Raw genomic sequence first — 24,872 nt, forward strand, 5'->3', positions numbered from 1 at the left:
TAGCTTGTTTTTCTGTTTAGTTTTAAGCTTTTAAAAAAAGTTTTTGTTTACAAAACCAAACCTCAGAGACGCGCAGACATCCCAGACTCAAATATGCACAAAGACCCTGCTAAAGCTCACTGTGTTAAAAATATTCCTTTGTGTTTCCAAAGCAAAAACCTGTGTTACATTTATTTTTATTCTTGTTTAGTCAGTTAACTAAAATGCATTTTTACATAATTCATTTTACTTTTAATTAGAATAAATTTGGGCTTGAGGCAAGGTTTTATTACTCTACCATCTGCCGGTTTAGGCAATTACAAATTTTTGACACTGTTGACCACCACATCCTCCTTGAAAGGCTTAAACACTGGGTTGGTGTATCTGGAACTGCCTTAGAGTGATTCTCCTCATATCTACATCACCGATATTTTTCTGTGGTGGTCTCCGATTTTAGGTCATCCTCAACCTCCCTCACTTGTGGTGTCCCTCAGGGTTCGGTTTTGGGGCCTTTATTGTTCTTAATACATCTTCTTCCCAGCATATAATGGGCTCTTTTGAGGACATTCCTTATCACCGTTATGCTGATGATATTCCGTTGTACATCTCTTTTAAACCCCAGGATTTATCTAAGCTTTAGCTTCTGAATGACTGCTTAGATTCCATCAAATGTTGGAACATTGGTAAAACTGAAGTCCGCATATGCACTCCGGACATATTTTTATCCCAGATAGTGAAAGCCTTGGTCCTCTCTCAGTGTATCTTAAATCCTCTATCGGGAATTTAGGTATCACTTTTGACTCAAGTCTTACATTGGATGGGCATGTGAAATCTCTGGTTCTGTCTTGTTTTTATAATTTAAGAAATGTGGCTAAGTTAAGCCCCATTTTATCTCGCTGTGAACTGGAGATTGCTATACATGCATTTATTTCCTCATGTTTGGACTATTGTAACTCGTTGTTTATGTGTCTAAGCAAAGGTTCTCTGGATCGTCTGCAGGTTGTGCAAAATGCTGCAGCTAGGCTGTTGACAAAATGCGCCAAGTATTCAGTACACTGGCTTCCTGTTGAATTTAGAGTACATTTTAAGATCCTGGTCTTGACATCCAAAGCCTTGCATAGACCGGCACCATCCTACATCTCTGATCTACTACAGCCCTATGCCCCTAGCAGGTCCCTGAGGTTATCTGATCAGGGCTTACTTGCTATAAAACAGACTGAGAACTAAGGGTGAAAGAGCTTTTGCCACTGTGGCCCCGAGACTCTGGAACGCTCTCCCTCATAAATTAAGAACCCTGGACTCTGTAGTTGTTTTTAAAAAAACAACTCAAAACTCACCTTTTTAAAACTGTTTTTGGTTAATTTTTTGCCTGTTTTATATTGTCCGTTTTACTTTTTTTAGTATTTGTCATCTCATGTGCAGCACTTTGTGATTCTGTCTAGAAAGGTGCTATAGATATTTTTTATTATTTATTTAACAGTACTGTGCTAAAGTCTTAAGATTATTATTATTACTATTAGGCCTCACTCCTTGGAAGCAAAATGTAAAGAAATGAAGGATGTCTCAAGACTTTTGTACAATACTTTGTTTACGAGTTTGAGTTCTTTTGAAAATAAATACCTTCTTGTAGTCAGTGGCGTCATCTTTATCCAGTCGGCTAGAATACGGCCTTCGACTTTCACCGTAGCTACGGGTAAAAAGAGTGTCATTACGCTCTAAGGATGAAGTGCTCTCATTCCTGCAACAGTAATGACAGGCATTTGTTTAAAACACAAACACACAAACACAAAAAAGGAACATAACATGTTGGAGGGGAAAACCTACCTGAACAATCGGTCACTCTGTAAGAAAGAAAAACAAAACAAAAAGTTAGAAAGCAGTTTATTCTGCCATATGATGTTTTCAGTCGCTACACTTGGAAAAAATGCTAAAATACTAGAAGATTCAACTCTGATAGAGGGTTTCAAAAGAAAAGAAGAAAAAGAAAAACGAAAACACTAAACAGTAGGATGGAACCAGTTATTTAGACTACAGCACCCGACTTTCACTCCCAGCTGCTCTGCATGCACATACAGACACAGTAACAACTAACAGCTGACAGGCCAGCTACAGCCTTGAGGTGCCTGCACTGTGCCTCTAGGTCTGCTGTGCTTGTGTAGTGCCACAGCCATGAGAATGGAGCCAGACATCAGATGGGAAGGTCAGGTTGAGGGGTTGGTCTTCCAGCTATTTTAAAAATTGCAGTCTCCTTCTGGAGGCAGAGAGAGTGTGGTGACACAACAATGCTACACTCTGGGTTTTCCTGAGAGTGCTTCTGGTGGTGGTGGTGGTGTGAGATAAAAGCTGTAGAGCTAGCTCAACATTATTCAAGGAGCAACTGGAGAAAGACTTTGCAGCTAGCTCAGCTAGCTCTGGCCTTTCTGTTGAGAAGGCATCCTGCTATTTTGGGGAAAAGCTTGGTCACAAGTCTGTCACAGTTTCCTTCAGCTGCTTTCAATTTTCCAAGGACACTTCATGCATTGGTTTGTTTAATTGAAGAGGTACTTAACTTTGAAGACAGACTCTGGAATCAAATTGGCTGTTTTTTGTTTTTAAATGATGTCTTTAGCATCTTATCTACTGATTAGGAATCAACCAAGCATTTTGTTTCAGTACCAACATTTATCAGGATGACCTTAGATGAGCTTAAACTTAAAAAATATTTGCAAACTCAGCTCAAAAATACATTTTTATGCCTGTAATCAAGAGAGACGAGCTGGAATGAAAGAGTTTTTCCTGTACATTTATGGATAAGGGCTCCTTTCCGATTTGGTCCACCCTGTTTACTGTCCTACAGGAAGTGATGGTAAATAGCTGTTGTCTCTCTCTCTCATCCCCAGGATCTCTGTACTCAAAGGAAAACTGTGTGTTCTCCATTATGCTTCAAAAGACACTCCCATCCAAACAGGAAGTGCACCCAGCCAACAATATTTTCACAAAGCTGCCCTCTCTGTGGCTTCTAAAGACAGTATGAATGCACTGGATTCCACTGCTTTTTTATGTTTATGTCACCAGAAGCCTTTAGGAAAATTCTTACATGTTATTTCTTGTTCGTTTTAAGCTGAAATTCTGACTTCATTTGTGGAGGGGGGGGGGGGGGGGGGGGGGGGGGGAAGGGCTCAAATTTAAACTTGGGAAACCTCAGCATGTCATTTAAGTGTGTGTTCTGCCTATAAAAGACCTGCATTTCCTTCCTTTTGTGCTTCTACATGTTTTAAAAGCCCACTGATCTGTTGCCGAGTGAGCCTTTGGTTTGCAAGGTCACCCTCATACACCAGACAATCACCGGAAGGTGGAAAGGGGGAGGACAATAAGAAATTCAAAGGCAGGAGTCCAAAAAAAGAAAAAGAAAAGATAAGCGGTAGGAGAGGAAATCATAGCTGTACAGCACAGAGTAATGAATATCAAAGACTAGTCCACTTCCTTGGCCTTAACTACATGAGATGAGGCGAGGAAGGACCAGAATAGTAAATAAATGCAAAAGATGAAATAGACGTCACGGGATACAAGGAGAAGAGGGATGGAGGCTGGAGGGCTTCTCCTTTAGTCAGTTTAATCTACTTTCTCTCCTATGACCCGAGTTACCTGTGGCTCTCCCTTGGCGTTGCCCTCCTCCGAGTCCGACTGTTGATCGGGGTCATTTTCATCACCCTGGAATTTAAAAAGATATGAAGGTTAGGTGCTGCTTTGGGCCATCCAAATGATCAAAGAAACGTGCACTTCACAAAGAGTGCGATGACCACTTCAAAAACTGAGCTCTAAAGAGAAAGCTTTGCACAGTGTGCAAATCTCTTACATCCTGACTCCAGAAGGACACCCCAGTGGAACGTCTCTTTTCGCGGGGCCGCCTGCGATCCCGTATGGAGCGGGGCTGAGACTTGTCCTCCCCCTCCTTTTCCTCCTCCTTCTTGTCTGCTTCTGCTTTCATTGAGAAGAAAGTCAACAATTATCGGACAGATGATGATTGTGTCACATAAAGAAAACTAGAGAATTACATCCATGGAGGATTTCATCTCTTCTCTTGCAAACATATTAAAAATAAATAAATAAATAACCGGATGCATGTTTTTGAACTGTGTGCATCTGTGTGTGAAAACATGCCCTAGCCTGCATACAAAACAAGGACTTTAATGCTGTGAGGTGAAACTGTTACCCTGCAAGTTTGCAGTCTTCTCTTATTTTGAAAGCTCAGTCCTTAATCAGCTAGCTCTGGCCTTTCTGTTGAGAAGGCATCCTGCTATTTTGGGGAAAAGCTTGGTCACAAGTCTGTCACAGTTTCCTTCAGCTGCTTTCAATTTTCCAAGGACACTTCATGCATTGGTTTGTTTAATTGAAGAGGTACTTAATTTAAAAGACAACCCAAACCCCTCCTGTGTCAATGGTCTAAATCAACATTTGGCATATGGCCCATGTGAAAACAGTGGAGACAGTTACAGCGGCAGGCACGTACGGGCTGTGCCTATATGGCTTTATGTGAGAGCACACCTCACCAAAGATGGCACAGTTTTAAACAGGAGGGATTAGCAATCCCCTTGAGGCAACATTAATAAACATCCATTTGCCCAGTTTACTACAGAGCAATTCAAATCTGACAGAGTGCAATGACTGTTTAAGATCTGAAGACGTGTAGTGCTGCCACACACATACAGCCATGCTTTTATGTGCATTCAGTTTAAATTTGAAGACTTTTCCTCATCAAACACAACCACAACTTAAAAAACTTCTCAATACCTGTATCGGGTATGAAAAACACTCACCCTTTTCTGTATCTCTGGAGGAACGGCTATAGGAGGAGGTTATCCCCGTCAGACTGTTAGGCCTGTTGAGGGAGCTAGAACTGGAGGAAGTGGTGCTAGAGTAGGAAGGGGTGGAGGCAGTGCTGACTGAGGAAATGGTGGAGGTGGAAGAAGATGAAGGCCTTGACCGCTGGGAGAGAGGAGGGTAAGATGAAGAGGTCAGGCTAGCTATAATATTTAAATTATTATTATAAAATATTGTGTCGTTTCAGTAATACATTATAACAATATAAACATTTAAAATATGTACCTCATCGTAGGTGCGGTACTTGTATCGGTAATCATCGTCCTTCGTCTCAGTCTCCTTCTTCTCCTCTTGCTTTTCCTTGTCCTGCTTCTCTTTCTCCTCCTTCTCCTCCTCCCGAGTCTTTGTGGTACGACTCCTGCCGATTGTTTTCTCAGCCTCTTGTAAATCAGTCAGAGTCACACCCTGAAAGAAGGAAAGTCTTTTTTAAATTTCTTTCTTGGATGATTTTTAAAAAATTAAGTCTTATATTTGCAGATTCTATACATGCTGCAAAATTGGTAATTAATTAGTTCAAAAAAACAAAAAACTGGTCGACTGATCCAAGCAAAGTTTTCTTTTTAAAACAGGGACAAAGCTCACATTCTGTAAAATGAGCTCTTGGTACAAGAGCTGCCCTGTGTACACAAACAAAAAATAAAACTCTGGGCTGTCTCAACAAGAATAACAAGTCTTATTTGAACAGTCTGTGGCCATAGAAATACAATACAAACCAGGAACATGCAGAGGTCATCATTTGTTAACAGTTTGTTTTGATGTGGGAATCCACCTTTATTTGGCTTATTAGCCGTTTGAGCAGTAGTGACTATTCTGATCATGTTAAAGCAGGTTTCCTACAACTGAAGACTCAGACCAACATTTAAGAACAAAAACTGATGGGGATTTAAAAAAAAAAAAAGGTCAGATTAGAGACATAAGTTATGTTTTTGTGGTTTGGTTGAGGCTCTAGTTGTAGGTTAAATTAAACATGTTCCTATGAATACCAAATTCCCATTTTATTTACCCTTCCTACAGATAACATAAAAGAATGGTTTAAAGGCAGCATGTTATACTCATTTACTGGGTCTTAGTGCAGTTATATCACTGCATTTTTGCTCCCTTCCCCCTGCTGGTAAACCAACTTTCTTCTGGTTGGCTAGCCCTTGTAAGCACAAGGCTAGAACAGCAGGTGGGTTGAGTTCACAAACAGAGCTTTTTGAGATGGCCATATTAGGATATCTGCTCTTACTGACATCATACAGAGCCAAGGAGCAGTAAAAACACAGTTGAGCCTGACATTTTGGCTCACAGGGTTAAGGGTCATTAAAAGGAACATACACCTTTGCAAACATAAGAGATGAGGACTCAGCATATTTAAGGTGATGTGGTTTAACTAACCTGGGTGGACCTCCTTGACTGTCGAGCCTGTCTGGAGCGAGCTTTCCTCTGAGACTCCGACTCCTCATCTCGCTTTGGAGTCAAGTATGATCTGAAAGAGACACAAGCAAAATACACAAACACAGACACACAGAGGTTAAATATTTAGAGGAAGTTAAAAAAAAGAAAAAGAAAAAAAGAAGAAAAAAAACCCCCACCTGAATGGGGAAGTTGTGAATCTACTTAAATATGCTTCGTACTTGCCCTCATGATATTGAGCTTTACCATTCATTAAAGAAACAGGGGTTACTAAATAGGCTCTCTAATCAGCAGAAATTGCATCCAAATTAGGGCTGAACGATATATCGCATTTGCGATAATATCGCGACATGATCAAGTGCAATTTTCTAACCGCAAAGGCTGCGATTATACTCTGGACATGTCCAAATTCATGGGCTGCATCCTCCTGAGGCCGCATTTGTAGACCGATTACGTCACAGCGACGCGCCGAAGGCTGTCCAAATTACTACCATATCCCAGAATTCATAGCGCGGCCCAGCCAAACTCCAGTTTCCAACAATGGCGGCCGCTACTAAGTTTTAAAATTACTCATACTAATCTTTCTGGGTCACAAAATAAACTTAACATATTTTCAGGCGAGAAAGTAGTTGTGTAAACATCAAATATCTGCTCGGTTTATCAAGATATCCCATATTTGCAAAAGTGCTTCGACGTTTTCAGAGGCGTCTGCTACCCACCAGCTCGACAGCTAGCCGGGAGCTCGAGTGTTACTGATGCGGCCGAGAACGGCACAACTCCCGGCACATCATTTTCAGATCACCGCGGAGTTTCGCTGCTCGGGTTAAACGTAATATATAAGTCACTTAGACAACCTAAAAATGTTATTGTTGGGCTTTTTTCAGTGTTTTGTTTGTTCGTGAGTAAATCGGTTTGGCTGAGATTAAAGTTATTAGATTAGATAAAATAAAACTTTATTAATCCCCCGGGTGGGTTCCTCCTTGGTTTTCACACAGCTGACTAAACGTCAAACAGAAAACTTATTAAACAGAAGTATGAGACAGTCGAGAATTTACGCCAGTGTCTGGTTATATTTTAGATAGCAAGAAGCAGACGGCCGAGTTTATTAAACTCCACCGAGACAGCGGTGACGCTAATCAGAAGGCTAGACCGTCCAATTTCACGCCTTTAAATTTTAAAGGCGTGTTTGTGTGTGTGTTTATACAATTGCTATTATGTTTGCACTTTATGTGTAATGTTACTGACTGCAGAGATCAGTAAGATGTGTGTATTTTTTATTTATTAGTTTTATTTATTTAATATTATTTTTTAATTGAATGACTGTCTAGTAGTTCACAGATGTCGAAAAACTGAGTGCGGTAAAGCCACTGATTTTTTTTATGTATATTTCTGCAATCTGCACATTGTACTGACTTTCATTTTAATGTTTACACCAGGGTTCCTTGTCAGCACTTTATGCTCAGATGTTTGTAAGCTAAAAATAAACTATTGTGTATGTTCAAATATACTGTTGTGATTGAAGAAGTTAAATAAAAATGTCAGTCATCAATTCATGCATCACCTCATGTCATCATAACAGAGGTCTGTCTTCCAGGAAAGAACAGTTTAAAATTAATGTAATATAGTATTGGCCATACTATATGATGTATTGCTTGTCTTTGTTTAATAATACAGAAGACAAAGACCTTAAAAAATAATCGCATATCGCATCGCAATATTGGGGCAAAAAAAAAAAAAAAAAAAAAAAAAAAAAAAAAAAAAAAAAAAAAAAAATCGCAATTAGATTATTTTCCATAATCGTTCAGCCCTAATCCAAATGTACAGATTTGCTGATAAAGTATTAACACACCTGCTCACACAAATACATGGGGCATTTACAGGTGTAAACAAGACTTTAGCAGTGTTTTATTTCCACCTTAAAACAAGCTTGCAATGGAAATGCGGTTAAACTACATGTAAAGAGCCAGGCGTTGCTTTCATCTGACGTGTTTTCAGCTCTTATTTAGACTACACTGGACTAAATCATCATGCATGTGACACAGGTCAACCTGTTAATGTGATCCTGCTAACCTTCAAAGACGCAGTCACATCACAAAATCTAAATATAAAGATGGAGGTAAGACTGTCACTGTGCGCTGGGAAGTCCTAGAGTGAAGTGTTAAAGACAATTTAATACTTTGTATCAACTTAAAGTAGCAGGTTCTCTTTTTACTATGGGCTTGTTCAGTGTCAAGACTGGAACCCATTAATCCTCCTTACACATCCGTTTACCTCCACAATATTGCTGTGCTTGTGTTTTTACCTAATGGTACATTTCTTTTCTCTGGTAGTTTATTAAAAATGTTAATATTAACTGAGGAAGCAGTCAGCTGCAGTGTAGCTTGGCTGGAGTAAAGGACATCCATGCTTCACTTTCACAGGGGAAATTAAAAACAGCTATTGTAAAAATCACTGCTGTCTGCTAGATATATATTTGTAATATAGCAACAAAGAACAGATATGAGAAAGAGGGAAAAAAAAAATCTTGGTCATTTTCCCTCTAAGCCAGGATTTTTAAAATAATGTCCTCCTCGTGTGTTATATTTGTAAAATGAGATAAACCTTTAGGTTTAAACGCTCCGGTACGCGAGCTTCATGCCCAAAAGGCAACACAATTTGGGAAATAAAACAGTAATCGCTCGTCTCAGGCTGAAACACGCTTCTATTGGCCACACAAAAGTATGAACTCATTCAGCCCAGAATGGGGTCTTGGCCTTGAGGAAAATGTGCTTCTTCTGCCCACGTTCCTTATAAGGAGAAGTCGCTGGAGCAGTTCAGGCTCTGAAGCAGCCCGGCCCCACTCCCACCGTGACAGGTGGCTTATTTCAGCGTTGCTACAGGAGGACATGCACTGGACCCCCACTCAAACATACACATGCAAGCACAAGCTCTCCGCTTTCTCACTCCCTCCCCAGAATGTCTGCACAGAGTCTAAGAGTGAACACAAACCTACAGAAATGGAAATGATGGTAGCTTTTCTTCATGAAATAAGTCTATGGAAATGCTGAAAGTCTCCTTACATTTAAACAGCACCATAAATTTGGTGGACAGATGTGATTGCGATAAAAAAAAATTCACAAAGTTTAAAGAGCTAATAAAAACTAATGAAATCGATGTTTGAGTAGGTGTTTGGTTTACCTGCGTCTTTCGGTGCCAGTGCCAGTGGTAGTGGTGGTAGACGTGGTGGTCGTAGTAGAGCCAGTGTTTATAGTGGGGACGACAGCAGCCGACTCCTTCTCCTTCTCCCTCTCTGCACTCTCCTCTGACCAGTACCTGTTTATACACACATTTTAAACAGATTCCCTTTCAGCTGCTGTAATACAAATGCAACAATCCTAAGCCTGTATATACAATTCAGGGCCAATTACTATACATTTTCTTGCCTGCCAGATGATCGTGTCAGACCGTTTGTTATAAAACCACTTCGAGAGTTAGCTCACCATCTTTTTTTTTTAAGCACTACTCTCTGGCTTTTGGTATCCACCACTTATGCTGCTGAATTTTAACAAAATAAACAAAACCTAGTAACATGATAAAGTGTTTAAATTTCCACTACAGTAATAATACAGAAAATAAAGAGAATAAAGGCAAACTGTTCAAACTTTGAGGAACTTCTGGAAATTGGTAAATTTATCATCATGGACATGGCTATCAACTAAATTAGAAGACAAACTATTATACAAATATAATACATGAATATGTGGTGAAACTGACCAGTATTACCGCTGCCTTCTAGCTTGTTTAAAGAAAGAGTGCATGACCTCAAATGATAACTGTATAGATTCATTCATTCATTCATTCAGCTGCAGCTGAATTTCTCAACCTGAAAAGAAATAAATTGTACCTGCTGGTGAGACTGGTGGAGCCAGTGCGAGTGGAGGAGGAGCCCAGGCTTGAGTACAGGCCACGATGGCCCGTGGGCGAGGTAACAGATGAGGAGGTGGAGGTGGTCGTGGCGGAGGAAGTGGTCGAGGAGCCCAAGTCCTCGTGTCGTCTGCCGAATGAGCCGCTGTGGAATAAAGAATCATCGGCAAGATGGAATGAGATGCAAGTAGAGCTGTTTGATTGTGGCCAATCGTGGTTTCCACTTTTACTTTAATAATTAGGATGGAAGACATGAGTTTATCAATTTTGGTTTTTTTCCTTTTTCATTGCACTGTATAACAACTAGTGTCCAACTAGTTTACTACACTGCATTGATGGTGAAGGCACATTAGGTGGGAGCAGTGATTGTTGTTAAGAAGGGACAGATGATGTCTCACCAGGGCATTTTTAGTTGCAGTGATGGCGCTACATCCAAACAAATTTTTGTTTTATATGACTTCTGTTTCTATTTAATTAAATAAATAAAATCCCCTCTTACACGAGTGTTTTTAAACAGTTCCTGGGACATTCACACTTCATATGAATGTCTGGAGAAACTTCAGTGACCATTTACATACACGCGGGATGCCACTGATCCCAACAACAAACAGTTACTCACTTGAAGATGCTAATACGTTCTTCTCCTTGTACTGGAGTAATGCACAACTATAGGGTGGTAAATGTAGTCGATTACCATTAATCATGTTTTAAACCACAATTCTAACTGTACTGAAAGTTGTAACCAGCAGATAAATAAAAAGCCTTCCAACATTTAATATAACAGGGAACCCAAAACACAAGGTGGTCACTCCAGCCGAGCAGAGATGCAGAAAGTGAGAGAGGACAGGTGGTGCCTCGGTGAGGCTGGTGTACCTGCGGTAAATGCTGTAAGACGGGTAGTGGGAGGTGGGTGGCTGCCAAGGTTTAGTATTACAGGTGTTAGGGTCCAAGTTGGAGGTTGACGAAGACTTGGCTGGCACGTCCCGCGTGCTGCCGCTCCGCCCTAGCGCTAGCGTATGGGAAGTGCTAGCGTGTTGGCAGGCAAGTGGGCGAGAGAGGCATGTTAGCGGTGAAGGCGCACACATACAGACATATATACGCAGAGAACAAAGAAACATACATATTTAAGACTCTAAAGCTTTGACACACTGTTTGTGCATTCATCTCATTTGGGAGAAGGATGATACTTTGCTGTATTTAGAGAGTTAAAGAAGGATGAGATACATCTAAAATCATCCAATTGTTGGGAGATCTTCACCATTTCCCCCCTTTTCAGAATTAGATTTGAGGATGTCTTGGTTGGAAACATCGAAACTCAGAAACGCAAGAAACAAGTTCCAAAGCAGCTTTTACAACTTGAAACTTGAGTTCATTAGTGGCTCACAGCCAGCATTTCTCCCATACGATATAAATGCAGCACAAGTCCATGTCCAAGTTCTGTGCCACAAACAACCCTGAGAATTTCTTATTTAATTGATTTATTAGATTGTTTGAGGCTTGTAAAATATCTCAGTGGCACAGCAACCTGACAGGACAAGTAGAGTCATGCAAAAGACTCTTTGGCGGTGACAGAGAGGCGCTGGGCTCATTTGCATGGCTTTCAGAGCAGCTGCTGCAAATGCAAGCATGTACATACACATCTCTGATGACATCACTAAAAGCAAATTTCCCTTCAGGTGACTGATAAATTCACTATTGATGATCTACACAGTTAATTTGGTTTCAAAGCTATGAAAGGCACCCGTATGATGGACACGACGAGATTGGGGTGGAAAGTTGTGGCAGAGGTTTGTACTACAGCCGAGGCTAACCTGCGCTGGTAGCTGGGGGTTCGGATGGTGGAGGCACTTCCTTCACTGTTCTTCAGGTCGTCATCCCAGCGTCGCCGGGTGTAGGAGCCGCTACGTATCAGAGCAGTGGAGTCCCTGGGAAACCACAAGCTAGAATCGTACCCCACGTTTCCACAGTAACATGTATACTAAAGGAATAGGTCTCCCATTTTTAAAAATCGTCCTTAATGTGTTTCTTGATTACTAAATCTATCACTGTACATTTAAAAAAAAAAAAAAAAAAAAAAGCAGCTGCTTAAGGCCACACCATGCACAGCATTGGGGCACCCAGCAGTTAGCAACAGGAGCCACACAATCCAATGCATGTTTGCACAGGGCCACGCGTCTCCAGGGATTCACCTGTTTTCCTTCTCGTCAATGTCCGAAGTACTGGCCAGTCTCCTGGGAATGGTTGGAGCCACATAGGCAAGCCGGGTTCCTTTATCCTTTTCCTGCAGGCAGCACAACAAGCAGGACATAGCTGTAAAGGAGCTGTGTAGTATTGCTACAAGAAAGCTCTGTTACCACAATAAAAAACACAAAACCTTTTAATTAAGAATCATCTACGCAACCCCGCCTACTAAAAAAACCAAACCAAAACTGCTTCAATCCCTTCTGACCTTCTCCTTGTCTTTGTTGTCCAGAGATGTGGAAAGGCGAGGGCTCGAGGCCGAACGCATAACCCCAGTGGTATCCTTCTCCCTCTGTGCCTCCTTGGTGGCAGTGATCTCGGCCAGCGCTCCATAGCTGCCCGTCTTCCTCAAACCCAAACGCCAGGACGCTGGAGACTCATCCTTCCTCTCCTCCTCCACTTTAGTTGAGACCTTTCCAGCAGGCTGAGTGACCTGAGTGAGGAAAGGACAGCAGTCTAATTAAGACCTCGTTGACCATTTAGAAGGACAAAGATGTTTAGAGGTTTTTAGTTATCGTGGTAAGTAACGCAAAAGTCAAACAGGTTAAAAACAAGTCGGATTAATCCATAAGGGCTGCAAATTTTAGATTTTTTTTTATTTCAGGTGGAAACTTTATTATTTTTAAAAACATGTCAGATGTGACACATGACCAGAATGCCTCTTCCTGACTTCAATACTCTGTAAAATACACTCCTGGTTATATGCCATTTTCAAAATATGATGACTTCAATAACTCTTACAGCCTGTGGAGGTTTTGTCTGAAAACAAAGTTTACAAGCAGCAGAAGTTACACAGACGTGAAATGAAAGCATGATCAAGACAGTGCATTTGGTGATTACAAGTGGAAACACCATGCTAGGGGGATAGGTGAAAAGCAGCTATTGGCAGCAATCAATCGCGATTTTGGTTTTTCCACTGCGCGTGGTTTGTCATGCCATGAACGTCCACGGTTAGGTAACTGTTTCCCCCCATTGCACCACAGAGGAGGGGACAGGTACCAAAACTATTCCTGTTTGTTATTGCTGCACATTTTATCAGCCTGTGTATGAGGGGCAGAGGCTCATACGCTGCAGCACTGTCACCTGTGTAGCTTACTGCACGGACGAGCCCTACTCGATCTTCAGCTGATAATATAACGATGTTTGGAAACTAAACCACAGCTGTTATTTCACCACATTATGTCGGCAACTTTGCTAATTTTGGAAAATTTTAAACAACTTCTTAACAAGAAATCACAATAACTGCCTCTTTGTACTTATTGTGATACTAATTATGTAATCAAAATATGAGGATGAATCCTTAGTGCAGGTAAATTGCTAATTTGCTAGTTAACCTCTGTTTGTTCTGTGGTTTAAATGCATTTCCTACATTTTATTTCTTCACAATAAAAGCATCCTGTTCAATCACCAGTGGAAATTTTTTAATGTGAAGCATGAAATGTTCAGTTTATGCCGTTAAACTAGTGGAAAAACCCTATATCGCCTGGATCAGGTCAGAATGGTTAGGGGTGTTTAGTGCTTTATCAGTGCACAGGTGCATGTAGGATTACAGAACAACTCTGGTGCACACCAAGGCCTCACCATAAGTTTTTTGGGCACTAGAGAAATGCCAGTTTTGCGCAAACCTTGACGCCACAATGCAGGACAGCCTGGCTCCGCCACAGGCATGAGGGGAGTAATACATTCAAACTAAAGCCAACCAAGACAAGAGCCCAGGGTGAGAATGATGCAGAGAGAGAATGACAGAGGGAGGGAGGGCATGGAGGAACAGAGAGGTTGAGACAGAATAAGAGAAGCAGCAGCAAAAGAAACACACTTTATGAGCAAAGACAGGCATTTTAAAGCCTAGTCACACCACACAATGCTCACTGACATTAATGTTCTCAAAATAAGTGACAGATGCAAACACTGGAATTTGGACTTTGCTAACTTATTAGACAGAGGACATTGTGGTTTGAGTGAGAATCAGGCTTCAAATAAGGACAGGAACAAGAAGTTTATCTCAAGAGAAGAAGCAGAAAAAAGAAACCAAAAAGGCTCTAGATGGGTGTCTGGTGGTGAGACAACCTCCCTTTTTTTCAGGTTCATTCAAGGGCTAAAGTCAGGTTTGGAGGTGGCATCACATATCACAGACTTGGGTCCCCTACATGTGCAACATGTTTGTTTCACACTTCGATCTTGCTTCCTTATCGTTTGCTTGCTTGTGTTTTTACAACTTTTGCTTTTCTGTTCTAATTTTTTTAACCTAGAACAAAGAACATGAAGCACTAATGACAAAAAAACAAAAAAAAAACAAACAAACAAAGTTTATGATTACATTACATATTTTTGTAAACACCAAATATTATATTTCACAATATTTTAAATGCGTTCAATTAAATCAAAGAGGAAAACCTGCCCTTGGGGAAACTCAGAGGGTTCACTTTAGAAAAAATGCTTGGCATTATTCTGCCAGCAGAGGGCAGCAGTTTCAAAAGTGGAACATGACTGTAATTCAAGGCCTAGTTTTACTTTTACCACCCAAATGCATTTGTCTGTACACTTTGCTCCAACCTTTAGAACAACCTACAACTATACTGCAGAATTTTCCAACCGTCCCTATCCTGTTGCCATGTTTGTTAAAAGCTACTTACATTTATGTTCTCATTCAAGCCAGACAGAGTTATTAATTTATATTACTCATTAATTTAAACTATAGAACTGTATATGCAAACACCTGACTGCAAAATCAGGTTTTTGTTGCAAAGGGAGAATAAGTAATCCCCATCCCCTTTCTCCAGACAGGGCAGGACGGCAAAGAGTTCCCCGGTCGTACCTTTTTAACTGGTGAAGTGGGGGTCGTCACCTGGTTAGTTGGGCTAGTTGGAGAAGACACCGTGACGCTGGTTGGTGTTGTGCTGTTGCTCACTGCTGCTGAGGGCTTGCTCTTTTCTGCTGAGGTTCCCAAAAAAAAAAAAAAAAAAAAAAAAAAAGACGAGAATAGTCACAATATGGTTTCTTGACATATTCTTGACATGCAGAATAAGTATAAAAGGCCCAGAAATTACAGAATAAAATTGGTACTTCATAATTAAAGTTTTGGCTCAAGACTTGAGCCAAAACACCACAAGTCTAACATAAAAATCATACAGTACCTGCTTCAGTCTCTGATTCTGAATCTTCTTCCTCCTCTTCTTCACTAGAGCAGCTTGATTCATCCTTCTTACCCTCCTCTTCTTCGTCCACTTTCTCTGGCTCTAAGGTCTCGATGCGAGGAGCGCTCTTCTCGGGCTCCAGAAGCAGCGTTTCTTTGCTAAAAAACACAAATGTAACACTGTTAGTATAGTACTGCAGCATCAGTAGAGAGTAGGGCTCACAGATAAGCAACGTGAACTAGATTTTTAGAGTTTTGAGTTTGGTAAACTGAAGACATTTTCCTTCACCCCTTGGCTTTAGACAGTTTGACTTTCTGGCCAATTGCAGGAAGAATAAGACGCTACTCTCATACATGAAAGCAAGAAAGAAAGAAAAAAAAAAAACTTTAGAGAGAACACTTGACAAAGTGAGATTGTTCTCCTAAAGATATCGTCGTACCTTAGCTTTTTTGATTCAGTTAACCATTTCCACTCATTACTTCTCATTAGAAAGTTACCTCTTGATTGGCTTCAGTGATTGATTGTTGTCCCCAGTGGTGGTTGTTTCAATCAGAGGAGATTTCTTAACATCTTTCTTCTCACTTCTCAGCTGGAATTAAGATGATAACAAGACACTCATGAGTCCAGCACAGGAAATGAAATTATACTATAAAAATTAAGACATGTTTTCCCATCATGAGAAGGTTTCTTGGAATCTTTCAAGAATTTTGTTCAGATGCCAAAGTGACTCACCAGATTTTGTTTCTTCTGTAGTTCTTCTAAGTATCCCAGAACATCTTCATCTGCTACATCAAAAGCAGTCTGACCCTGAAGGGAAACACGTAAGAGTTAAAGACTGCACTTAACCTAATGACTGCTTCTAGTTCTAGTTCCTCACCATTTTATTTATGATGTCCATGTCACATAGATTCTCAACCAGTATCCTACAGGCCTCCTCTTTGCCCCAGTGTGCTGCTGCATGTAGAGGAGTCCAGCCATCATAGTCCTTAATATTTACATCATACCCTGCTTGGATTAAAAGCCTACAAGGAAGACACAGGGAGGGTGAATGTGTGGAGTGAATGACTGATTTCATTCTGTAAACTGATTTTTCAAAGTGTTGCTAGGCTTCGAGCTCTGTTGTGCGTCAGTATTGTAACCCCAGGTCACTTTTATGAGATACAGATTCCCCGAAAAAACAGAGACGTAATCTGAAAATCTTAGTCATCCCTTAGCAAAGCTCGGTGAGGCTAGCAAATATTTCAGCCAATAAATCTGCCACGACGGGGGAAACATTTGGATCTCTGTCCCGTGTACGGTAGTTGTGCTAAACATCAGAGATCTTAGAGCTATCTATGGCAGCAGAGTGTGCTGGCTGGCTTCCCAGACCAGATGGACAGGCCGTTGCGGTTTCTATCCTTGAGCAGTGGAACTGTATTAACAACCCACAGTGACAATGTCAGAACGAGGCAAGATGACAAGATGCAGAGACCGAGATATGTCTTGTATTACCGATGAGGCTAGGCATCACCACCGTCTTTACTATAAATAGTGTTCAAATAAAGTAACATACAGGAGACACTTTATGTACCAAAGTGTGCTCCAACTGTTTTACCGTCTCTGAGGGCTACTGCTTACTTTAAAACCTCGACGTATCCCTTCGCGGCGGCTACATGGAGCGCCGTTCCTCCAGATTTCGTATGCCGCACGTCTTGGATCTGGCCGCTGTTGAGCCACTGCCGGGCATCCCTCAGCATGATGCGCTCCTCCTCTTTCCGGGCTGCCTCGATATCAACCCCTGGAGAAATGGAGAAGCATGATAGTGTACAGACAGACACCCAGGGATTACCTGCTACTTAGGAACAAGCTGCCCGCTGCAGCAATGAACCTAGAGAGAGAACAAGACCCAATTAGATCAAGATATTTATGACTTCTACTTGTTTACATCCAGAGTAAGGTATGCAAATGTTTGGAACAGGTTGCATTAGTGACCTATTCATATTCTGTTGGAGGGGACGGGACCATTAGTAATAGCAGCTGTCTCTCTCGCAAGCTGCGCAGAATGCAAATGTTGAATATTTGTTCAATTCCGCGCCCCTTAATAGGGATAATGTAGCCAGTGTAATTCACAATAGCAAATACTGTGTGTCAAAGGGACCACAGCTGTGTAGCAAAGGTGCAGCTTTCACATTTCTCAGATTAGCCTACTCTAACTGATGAACATAAGCGACAAATATCAGCTGAAAAAGTTAAGGTATGAAGTCCGCCCGGTTGCTTTTATATTGAAAACATTTTAGAACAATATAGAAACAAATGTACCTATGCAGACACTTAAATCTCTTGTATTGGTTTGTCCTTTTGAGGACCTAATGTAATATCTGAATGGCTTGGCCTGAATGAACTTTTCACCAAGTTTGCCAGCACTGCTCTAGATTACAGCCAAGACAAAACAAAATATTTCAGCTCTGATGAATGAGATGAATTTTTAGGTATTTTCAAACTGCACTTTTATCAAGCCAGGCACTGTTGCATTTCATTGTTAGAAACTTTCTATGGAGGGAACTAGACACAACATGGTTCTGCCATGCTCTGGTGTCAGCCATTTCATCTGCTCTAGGGAACAGCTTTGTGCCAATAATCTGTCAATGTAACAATACAACGGCGGCTGCGAACACTCCAGCCGGTAAGTGGCTCAATATGTTGAAGCTATATGCTCCATGCAGAGCAGCCTGTATTGACACGCCTGTACTGTCTTGATGACACCTGGTTGGAGTGCAAGACTGTCTGAAATGCTCTGCTGCACGATCTGAGAGAGATAAGTACAATGAACTGTATAAACAATGATCCAAAAAAAAGGGTCTGGGGCAGAAGCCAAAACTTCAGCTGGTCTTCTAGGATTTTGTTCTGCACTCAGGGAAACATCACCACTCATTTCCTGACAGCGTAGAATGATTTAAGACCTCAAGCTTTTTAAAGCAATGAAAGGACATCTGTGTCTGCAAATCTGCCATGAGGAAAGGGCAGTCAGAGGAAAAGTCTACGTTTACCCAGAGGTTTAGCTTCAGCTAGCTGGAGAGGAGCATGAGAAGGACATTTGTTTCCTAAACAAAGTTCGCCAGACACAGACACAGTGAATTGGTTTCCACTCTTTCAGGTTTCTGATAATGGGTCAATGAGTATTAAATATCATAGAAAAAAAAGAAAAAGAAAGAAAGAAAAGAAATTAACCCACACTCAACACAAGCTGAAACAAGAGCGGTCCAAGACTGCGTGTTTCCAAGCCTAAGGCTGAATATTTACTTCACACAATACTGGACATGTGAATCTCCGAGATATTTAAAGCTCATTGTTAGTGGTTTAATGTCGTTTCCCTGAGTACAACTGCTCGTTTCACGCTAATAAAAATGAAACTTAAACAGGAACATTGAGAACAATAAAAACTATTTTTAGTATAAATTTCATATTTTCCATAATTACAACATATGGGGTCTTTGGATTATAATATTTGTTGCAAACACACACTTTGGAAAGGCAACTGACTCATTTATGTCGACATCAGAGGCTCAGACTACATATATGCACAAACATCTCCTCGTGCCAAATGTGTTGACAAATTTTACCATACTGACAAAGACTTAATGTAAATCACATTCTGCAGAAGTTCTAACAACCCTCCCACATCTGGATTATTAAGAGCAACATTTTTTTGCATTTTAATTTCCTAAGATTTTGTAAAGGTATGAGACAAAATGCCCAATAAATCTTGCACCTGGGAAAGAATTATTCCAAAAATCCAAGTGGTTAATGACACATTGAGCAAGTTGCTCACCCTGCATCGCTTTGAAAACGATGGCTGGTCGCTGGTGGACATTTAAGGCCCCGGTTGTCTAGGTTACACTCTAATGTGTTTTCTAATCTGTGATGTGTCAATCACCAGTATCGTGCACTCTCACTGATAGTCCCTTCAATCTCTCACCGCAAAGTTTATCACGGGATCTGCTCACTCTACATTGTCAGTGCTTTTCTTTCTGGCCTAACTTCATGTCAGTAACTTTCTATGATCTTTGGCCACAAAGTCATTGTGGATTGCTTACCTTGTAGACGCAGCTAAAATGTGCATGCAAATCTGTCCGTATCTTTTTCAGTAATCTTAAATGTACCACAGAAAACCACCATGGCACAGATAATTATGTTGCACATTGAGAGGATTAGTAAGCTAAATTCTAAGAAAGTGAAACTAAACAGGAAGAAAGTGGATTTCAAAGTTTTATGTCAAAGAGAGCAGCTTTGGGACAAAGACTGGGCCTGTTGACTCACTGTCGTGTCCTTCTCTGACCTGACAGTTCTAATAAAATGCTGTCACGGTTTTTACTCTTTAAATAAATATCAGCCCTTTAACATTGATTGTCAAAAGAAAAACGCACTACAACAGTGCATAACTTTCCAGGCAATTTTATGAGTGCGTTTAATATCTACCTGGAAGTGTCCTGAACCAAGAAGGTAACATTAATCAGACTTTGCTTTTTCCAGTGTTTGGAACAAATCTAAACCTCAGTAGGTTGGTTTGGTCAATGAAGAGGTGAACCAACTGAGGCTTGGGAACTGATGGTGGTCCTATGGCCTACCAGGGAAGTTCAATCAAGTTGATTAAGTATGACTTATTTATGGAAAACAAAGAAAACAGGAGTTATTAATTAGTGATTGGAAAAAAAAATTATTCCTTCTGAAAAGAAAAAAAGGTCCAAAAACCACTGTGTTAATCTTGGGAATTGGGACAGGTCAGGCGAAGCAACCACCCATAATCTCCAGGGAAGGAGCCGGCACTGTGTCTATAAAAAGCAGGGAGTAAAATGGCCAAGTAGGACTACAGAACAAGAGGCGAGTGGAAGAGTTGGCAGCAGTTCAACTTTGAGTTTTTACAAGGGAACAGCACATCTTCTACCTGAGCAAAAAGAAGATAAAGAGAAAGTCCACTACACCAAAAAAGGCATCGTGTCCCACTTTGCCCCGTTACCACTTGACCAAGAGTTTGTGTGGTGAACCCAAAAAGAAAAACTTTACAGAAGCCCACACCGAAGCAACCAAAAACCCAACAAGTAAACAAGTAAAGACAAGTCAAAAGAAATCAGGCTACATTTTCATCTGAAGAAAAGCTGCTGCCAGCTAAATCCACATTCCTCCCTTCTTATGCTAACAGGACCTTCAATCAATTGTGAGGCTGTCCACTTTCAGTCCATTACAAGGACAGGCAGCAGCTTGCTTGCTGTGGCTGATGGAGAACACAAGGAAGATGGCAGCGCACGTAAATCATTGGCCCAATCAGGGTCAAGGAGAGCATGGAAGGGTTGTCCCTGTAAAGGCGAAACTACGGTCAATCGCTAACAAGTTTAACCTCATGACTGGCATCTCTTTGCGAGGAGAAAAATCACATTACAAACATACAGAAGCGTTACACAACAGCTGGTTGCATAATGCTGCCCGCCCTACCTCTAGCATAAAGGGCTGAGCTGTGGATTGTCTGCAGCTGCCTTCAGCTTTGCAAATTCACTTTGCAGCTGAGTTTTAATCTTGCAAGCACTTTATGCAAGACAGTGTTTATAATTAAATTCATAATATCCACATACTGAAAATGTATTCAGTAATCTGGTTTAAAAAAAAAAAAAAAAGGAAGAAAAAAGACTGAAATGTGCAATGATTGTGGGGGAAGCAGTGTGAGGATGAACCAGGCAATGCATCCATCATCCATCGGGCAAATCAAAACTGACAGCAGCCACTGGCCAAGACACCTGAGGACTGTGTGGGCGCAAACTCCCCTGACATTACATAATATGGCGCAAACAGTGCTCTAGGTTCAATTATCACTGGATGCAACAAGCTCTCAAATATTTGAATCCTGAATTAAAGAGAACAGAGATTGACAGCTCAGAAAGCCTTTTATCAACAGACTGCTATAGGGGCAACTTAACACCTGAAATTTGTGCAATTCTATGCACTTGCAGAATCTGACTACCTGTGTAAGGTTTCAACTTTGAACCTCAGTGCAAACTATTAACTAAAGTGGTCCAAGACTACATACGTCCTCCAAGACTAAAAATTTACTCCACAGCATGCATGAGTTCAGTCCCTGGATCAAGAAGGGTGTATATAGGCAGATTTATTTTAGACATTTTCTTGAGAATACGCCCACCAGTATTATTAACATGTATGCTAAACCTTCCTTTAATAACTTTAAAGGTTAGTCCTTTCTAAGTTGGATCAAGCACCACCTTTAGTAAAATATAAAAATACATAATATTCATGCACCTTAACCACAATGTGTACCTAAGAGAACAGCAAGCTAGCCAGGCTTTATTAGTGAAGCCGAGGAGCACCCCCCTCTGGCTTCAGGCCAGTTAGCACGTCTGTGCATGGCCCCTCACCACAGGGAAGGGCCTTTCATCAAGAGCGCCCCGACCAAAAATAGTAACACCTGACGTTTTGCTTTTGAATCATCACGAGTGCTCATAACACAAGTGGATCACAATTCTATATTATGTAAGTTTTTCAGTCAAACAGGCAAGTGGAAAACAGCGGGCGACTGACACCCAGTGAGAATTCAGATCCTATTTGAAAACATACTCATACATGCATGAATACAAATGGGGCCCCTGGCTGCTATGTTACCTTCAGCATGTCACATGATTAAGTTGGAACAAACAACAGTGCTCAAATATGAGGCACTTACAGTGTGCAGACACTAAACTACAGCAACCAAAAGCTCAACACCCATCTGTCTCCATTTCTTTCTTTCTTTCACATTTGGGTCCTGCGCTGCACCATCAATCACTACAATCACGGAAACACTACAAACTGTTGGCTGATTTATTTGTCATGGCTGGAGACTGGAGGTGCAGGTATTCTGGTGGAGTTTTTACCTGGAGACAAAACTCATCTGTGTAAAGTCTGCCACAAATTTTGATGGACATTATTATTAACAAACCATATGCTGACTTTGCTTAAAAACAGTGGTGAAAGGAGGTGCAAAGCCTTGTCCTCTAACCCAAAAGATTGACTACAGAGTTGTTCAGGCCTTATCAAGTGGCCTGCTAAGGGCTAAATTAATCTCTATAGCTCTGTGCCAGATAATTAATATTTGCCAAGAGACACTAAAAGCAGATTATCCAGTTTTGGTTGTTTGCTTTTGTTTTATTTACGTGGGGTGTGGGATAGTAAGATTAGAGCTACTGTAGACCGAAAACAAAAGGACTTATTGTAAACCTATATAAAAGGGTTCACTTCTGCATAAATAATATTACTACAAACTAGGAGAGCAAAGTTCAACATTACTGTAATACTGTACCTTGCCGGTTGATCTCATTCTGCAGGAGCTCCTCCATTGCCTCCTCTTCGGCAATGTCCAGAGGCGTCTCGCCCTCACTGTTTACAACTCCTACACTGGCACCCTGGCTGATGAGATACCTACAAAACAAAACATCACAAAAACAAACAAAAAAACACCACAAAAAGAGTTAAACTAGTGGCAACAGAATATTTTTCAGAGCAATCTTTAAACTGCAAGTATCAGCTGTATTAAAGGTTGCGGTCAACTTTAGCTCTCAAGGGTTTGAAAATAGGCTAAAGGCAAAAGTGCCCTCCTTGAACAAATGAGTAAACTGTTCAAAATGAGACGTGCAATGTTTTTCTTGGTTCTGTGCCAACATTAGCCAATAGCTACACCACAACCTGTGTCTCCAGTTTAGACAGTCATGACCTTCACATCATGGTGTGTTTAAACTGTATTGGGTCCTCTTCCGGCTATGTAAACACTGAACATACCACACCTAAGAAGCTAAGAAAGTAGTGATGGCGAGGAGTGGCAAAACCCCAGTCCATGTGTAGTAACAATTAAATCTGCAAAATAACTGGTCAATGATGACGAAGCATTTCCATTCTGAGAAGGCAGTTCTTCACCAGGAGCAACGGATCTGCTGGAAGACACCTCGACAAGATTCCCAGTTGGAGATGCACTGAAGCATCCCCACAGTATAATACTGCCACCATCATTTTTCACTGATGGGACTGTGTTCTTTGGGCCGTACGCCTCCCTCTTCTTTCTCCCAACATAAGCAGCATCTCTGAGCTCTAGTATCATCTCAAAGGACACGCTTCAAGCAGATGTTTCTCCAGGAAGATCAAGGTTTGGGCCATGAAACCTTCTATAAAGAACACAATTTAACACTGCATTCATGTCTACTTTGTTACATTTTAAATACTACTCTCAATAGTCACTCAAAATATGTTAACCAGCCTACATCTTGAGTTCAGCTGCCTCAAATTAAAACTGCGGCACAATTCAAGGCCTTCTCATTAGACTTTAAACACGCACAATCCAATTCCCACCCCTCTGAAATAGCAACTACTGACTTACTACACAGTTACATTTCAAGGTTTTTATCTCTTTTTGATTGCACTTTCTATTCTGCCTATTTTAGCTTGGCTTTACTAGTTTTCCTGGCTTTGCGGTCTGGAGCTTTTGAACCAAGCCTACAATTAGAAGGCTGTGATCACTTCTAGGGACAGATCCAGCCCTGCTTTGCAGTTCCCGCTGTTGTCAATGAAGATCCTGGGATTAAAATGGGTCTACTGAGAGCTCACCGCCCACATCAGGTTGTCGAGTTTCTCTCCGTGACATGATGTCTCCATTAGTCACCAGTATGAGGATCGGCACTTGACCTTTTGCTTCAAAATGCGACAACAGAAAGCTTCTTGTTTTCTGTGCTGATGTCAAGTTCAGGCCAGCTGAATGCAGATTTTGCTGCTCTGAGAAGACCATTTGGGCAGTTCAGTTAAATGGCTAATGTAAGATGTTTTTCCTCTGATGGCTGTTTGTAAACTTTGGGAAAACACCAGCAGTGAGGAATACATTCTTAGCCAGGTTCCTGTAATGCAACACAAATAAAGCAGGTCATAGCACTCTCTCAATAAGCTGAACAATGAGCACGACTGAGCTCCATCAGCCCCCTTTAGCTAGTTTAAATATCCTATGATAACATCTCTGCCCTATGGGCAGTCTTCTCAGTTGAAAAAAAACACTATGAGCAAGAAAATGCTTGAGTGAAACTTCAGAGCTTGATTCCAGATACAACAGGTGACCCTGATCTCTCCATATTTGATTACATCACAGATGTACACTCATAACAATGTGCAAGTTATCAGATGGGCTGCCGCTGCTGTCCAAATGTGATGAGAATTGTTGTACAGGCTATGATTGGTTCTTGGCATTTTGATTCTGGCACACCTTATGAAATGGCATCATGGGTCAACAACCCCCCAAGGAGATTTTAACCAGAGCCAAAAATAATAATAATAATAATAATAATAATAATACTAAAAAAATATATA

At 41.0% G+C, this 24,872-nt stretch overlaps 1 protein-coding gene across 12 annotated transcripts in view; it reads right to left on the bottom strand.

Moving 5' to 3' along the window:
* The window catches only part of ppp1r12a (protein phosphatase 1, regulatory subunit 12A), a 62,566-nt gene that overhangs the window by 8,634 nt on the left and 29,060 nt on the right, over positions 1-24,872 (bottom strand). For 2 of the 12 annotated variants that reach the window (XM_085437460.1, XM_085437454.1), the window contains exons 3-22: positions 22,831-22,949; positions 17,130-17,289; positions 16,390-16,534; positions 16,245-16,319; positions 16,010-16,101; positions 15,513-15,670; positions 15,194-15,309; positions 12,587-12,811; positions 12,327-12,418; positions 11,949-12,062; positions 11,011-11,163; positions 10,118-10,282; positions 9,412-9,546; positions 6,217-6,307; positions 5,065-5,244; positions 4,776-4,944; positions 3,815-3,936; positions 3,604-3,669; positions 1,804-1,820; positions 1,600-1,717 (exon numbers count right to left, since the gene is read on the bottom strand). In XM_085437460.1, the coding sequence (XP_085293586.1) occupies positions 1,600-1,717; positions 1,804-1,820; positions 3,604-3,669; positions 3,815-3,936; positions 4,776-4,944; positions 5,065-5,244; positions 6,217-6,307; positions 9,412-9,546; positions 10,118-10,282; positions 11,011-11,163; positions 11,949-12,062; positions 12,327-12,418; positions 12,587-12,811; positions 15,194-15,309; positions 15,513-15,670; positions 16,010-16,101; positions 16,245-16,319; positions 16,390-16,534; positions 17,130-17,289; positions 22,831-22,949 (2,512 nt within the window). Of the gene's footprint in view, positions 1-1,599; positions 1,718-1,803; positions 1,821-3,603; positions 3,670-3,814; positions 3,940-4,775; positions 4,945-5,064; positions 5,245-6,216; positions 6,308-9,411; positions 9,547-10,117; positions 10,283-11,010; positions 11,164-11,948; positions 12,063-12,326; positions 12,419-12,586; positions 12,812-13,959; positions 14,068-15,193; positions 15,313-15,512; positions 15,671-16,009; positions 16,102-16,244; positions 16,320-16,389; positions 16,535-17,129; positions 17,290-22,830; positions 22,950-24,872 lie in introns of all 12 variants that reach the window. The other 10 variants (XM_085437459.1, XM_085437452.1, XM_085437456.1 and 7 more) reach the window with 8 other exon arrangements.

Source organism: Copadichromis virginalis, linkage group LG17 (assembly GCF_057382275.1).
Source record: "Copadichromis virginalis isolate Kocher_CV1m ecotype Utaka linkage group LG17, C_Virginalis_male_GT1.1, whole genome shotgun sequence".
Lineage (NCBI taxonomy): Eukaryota > Metazoa > Chordata > Actinopteri > Cichliformes > Cichlidae > Copadichromis > Copadichromis virginalis.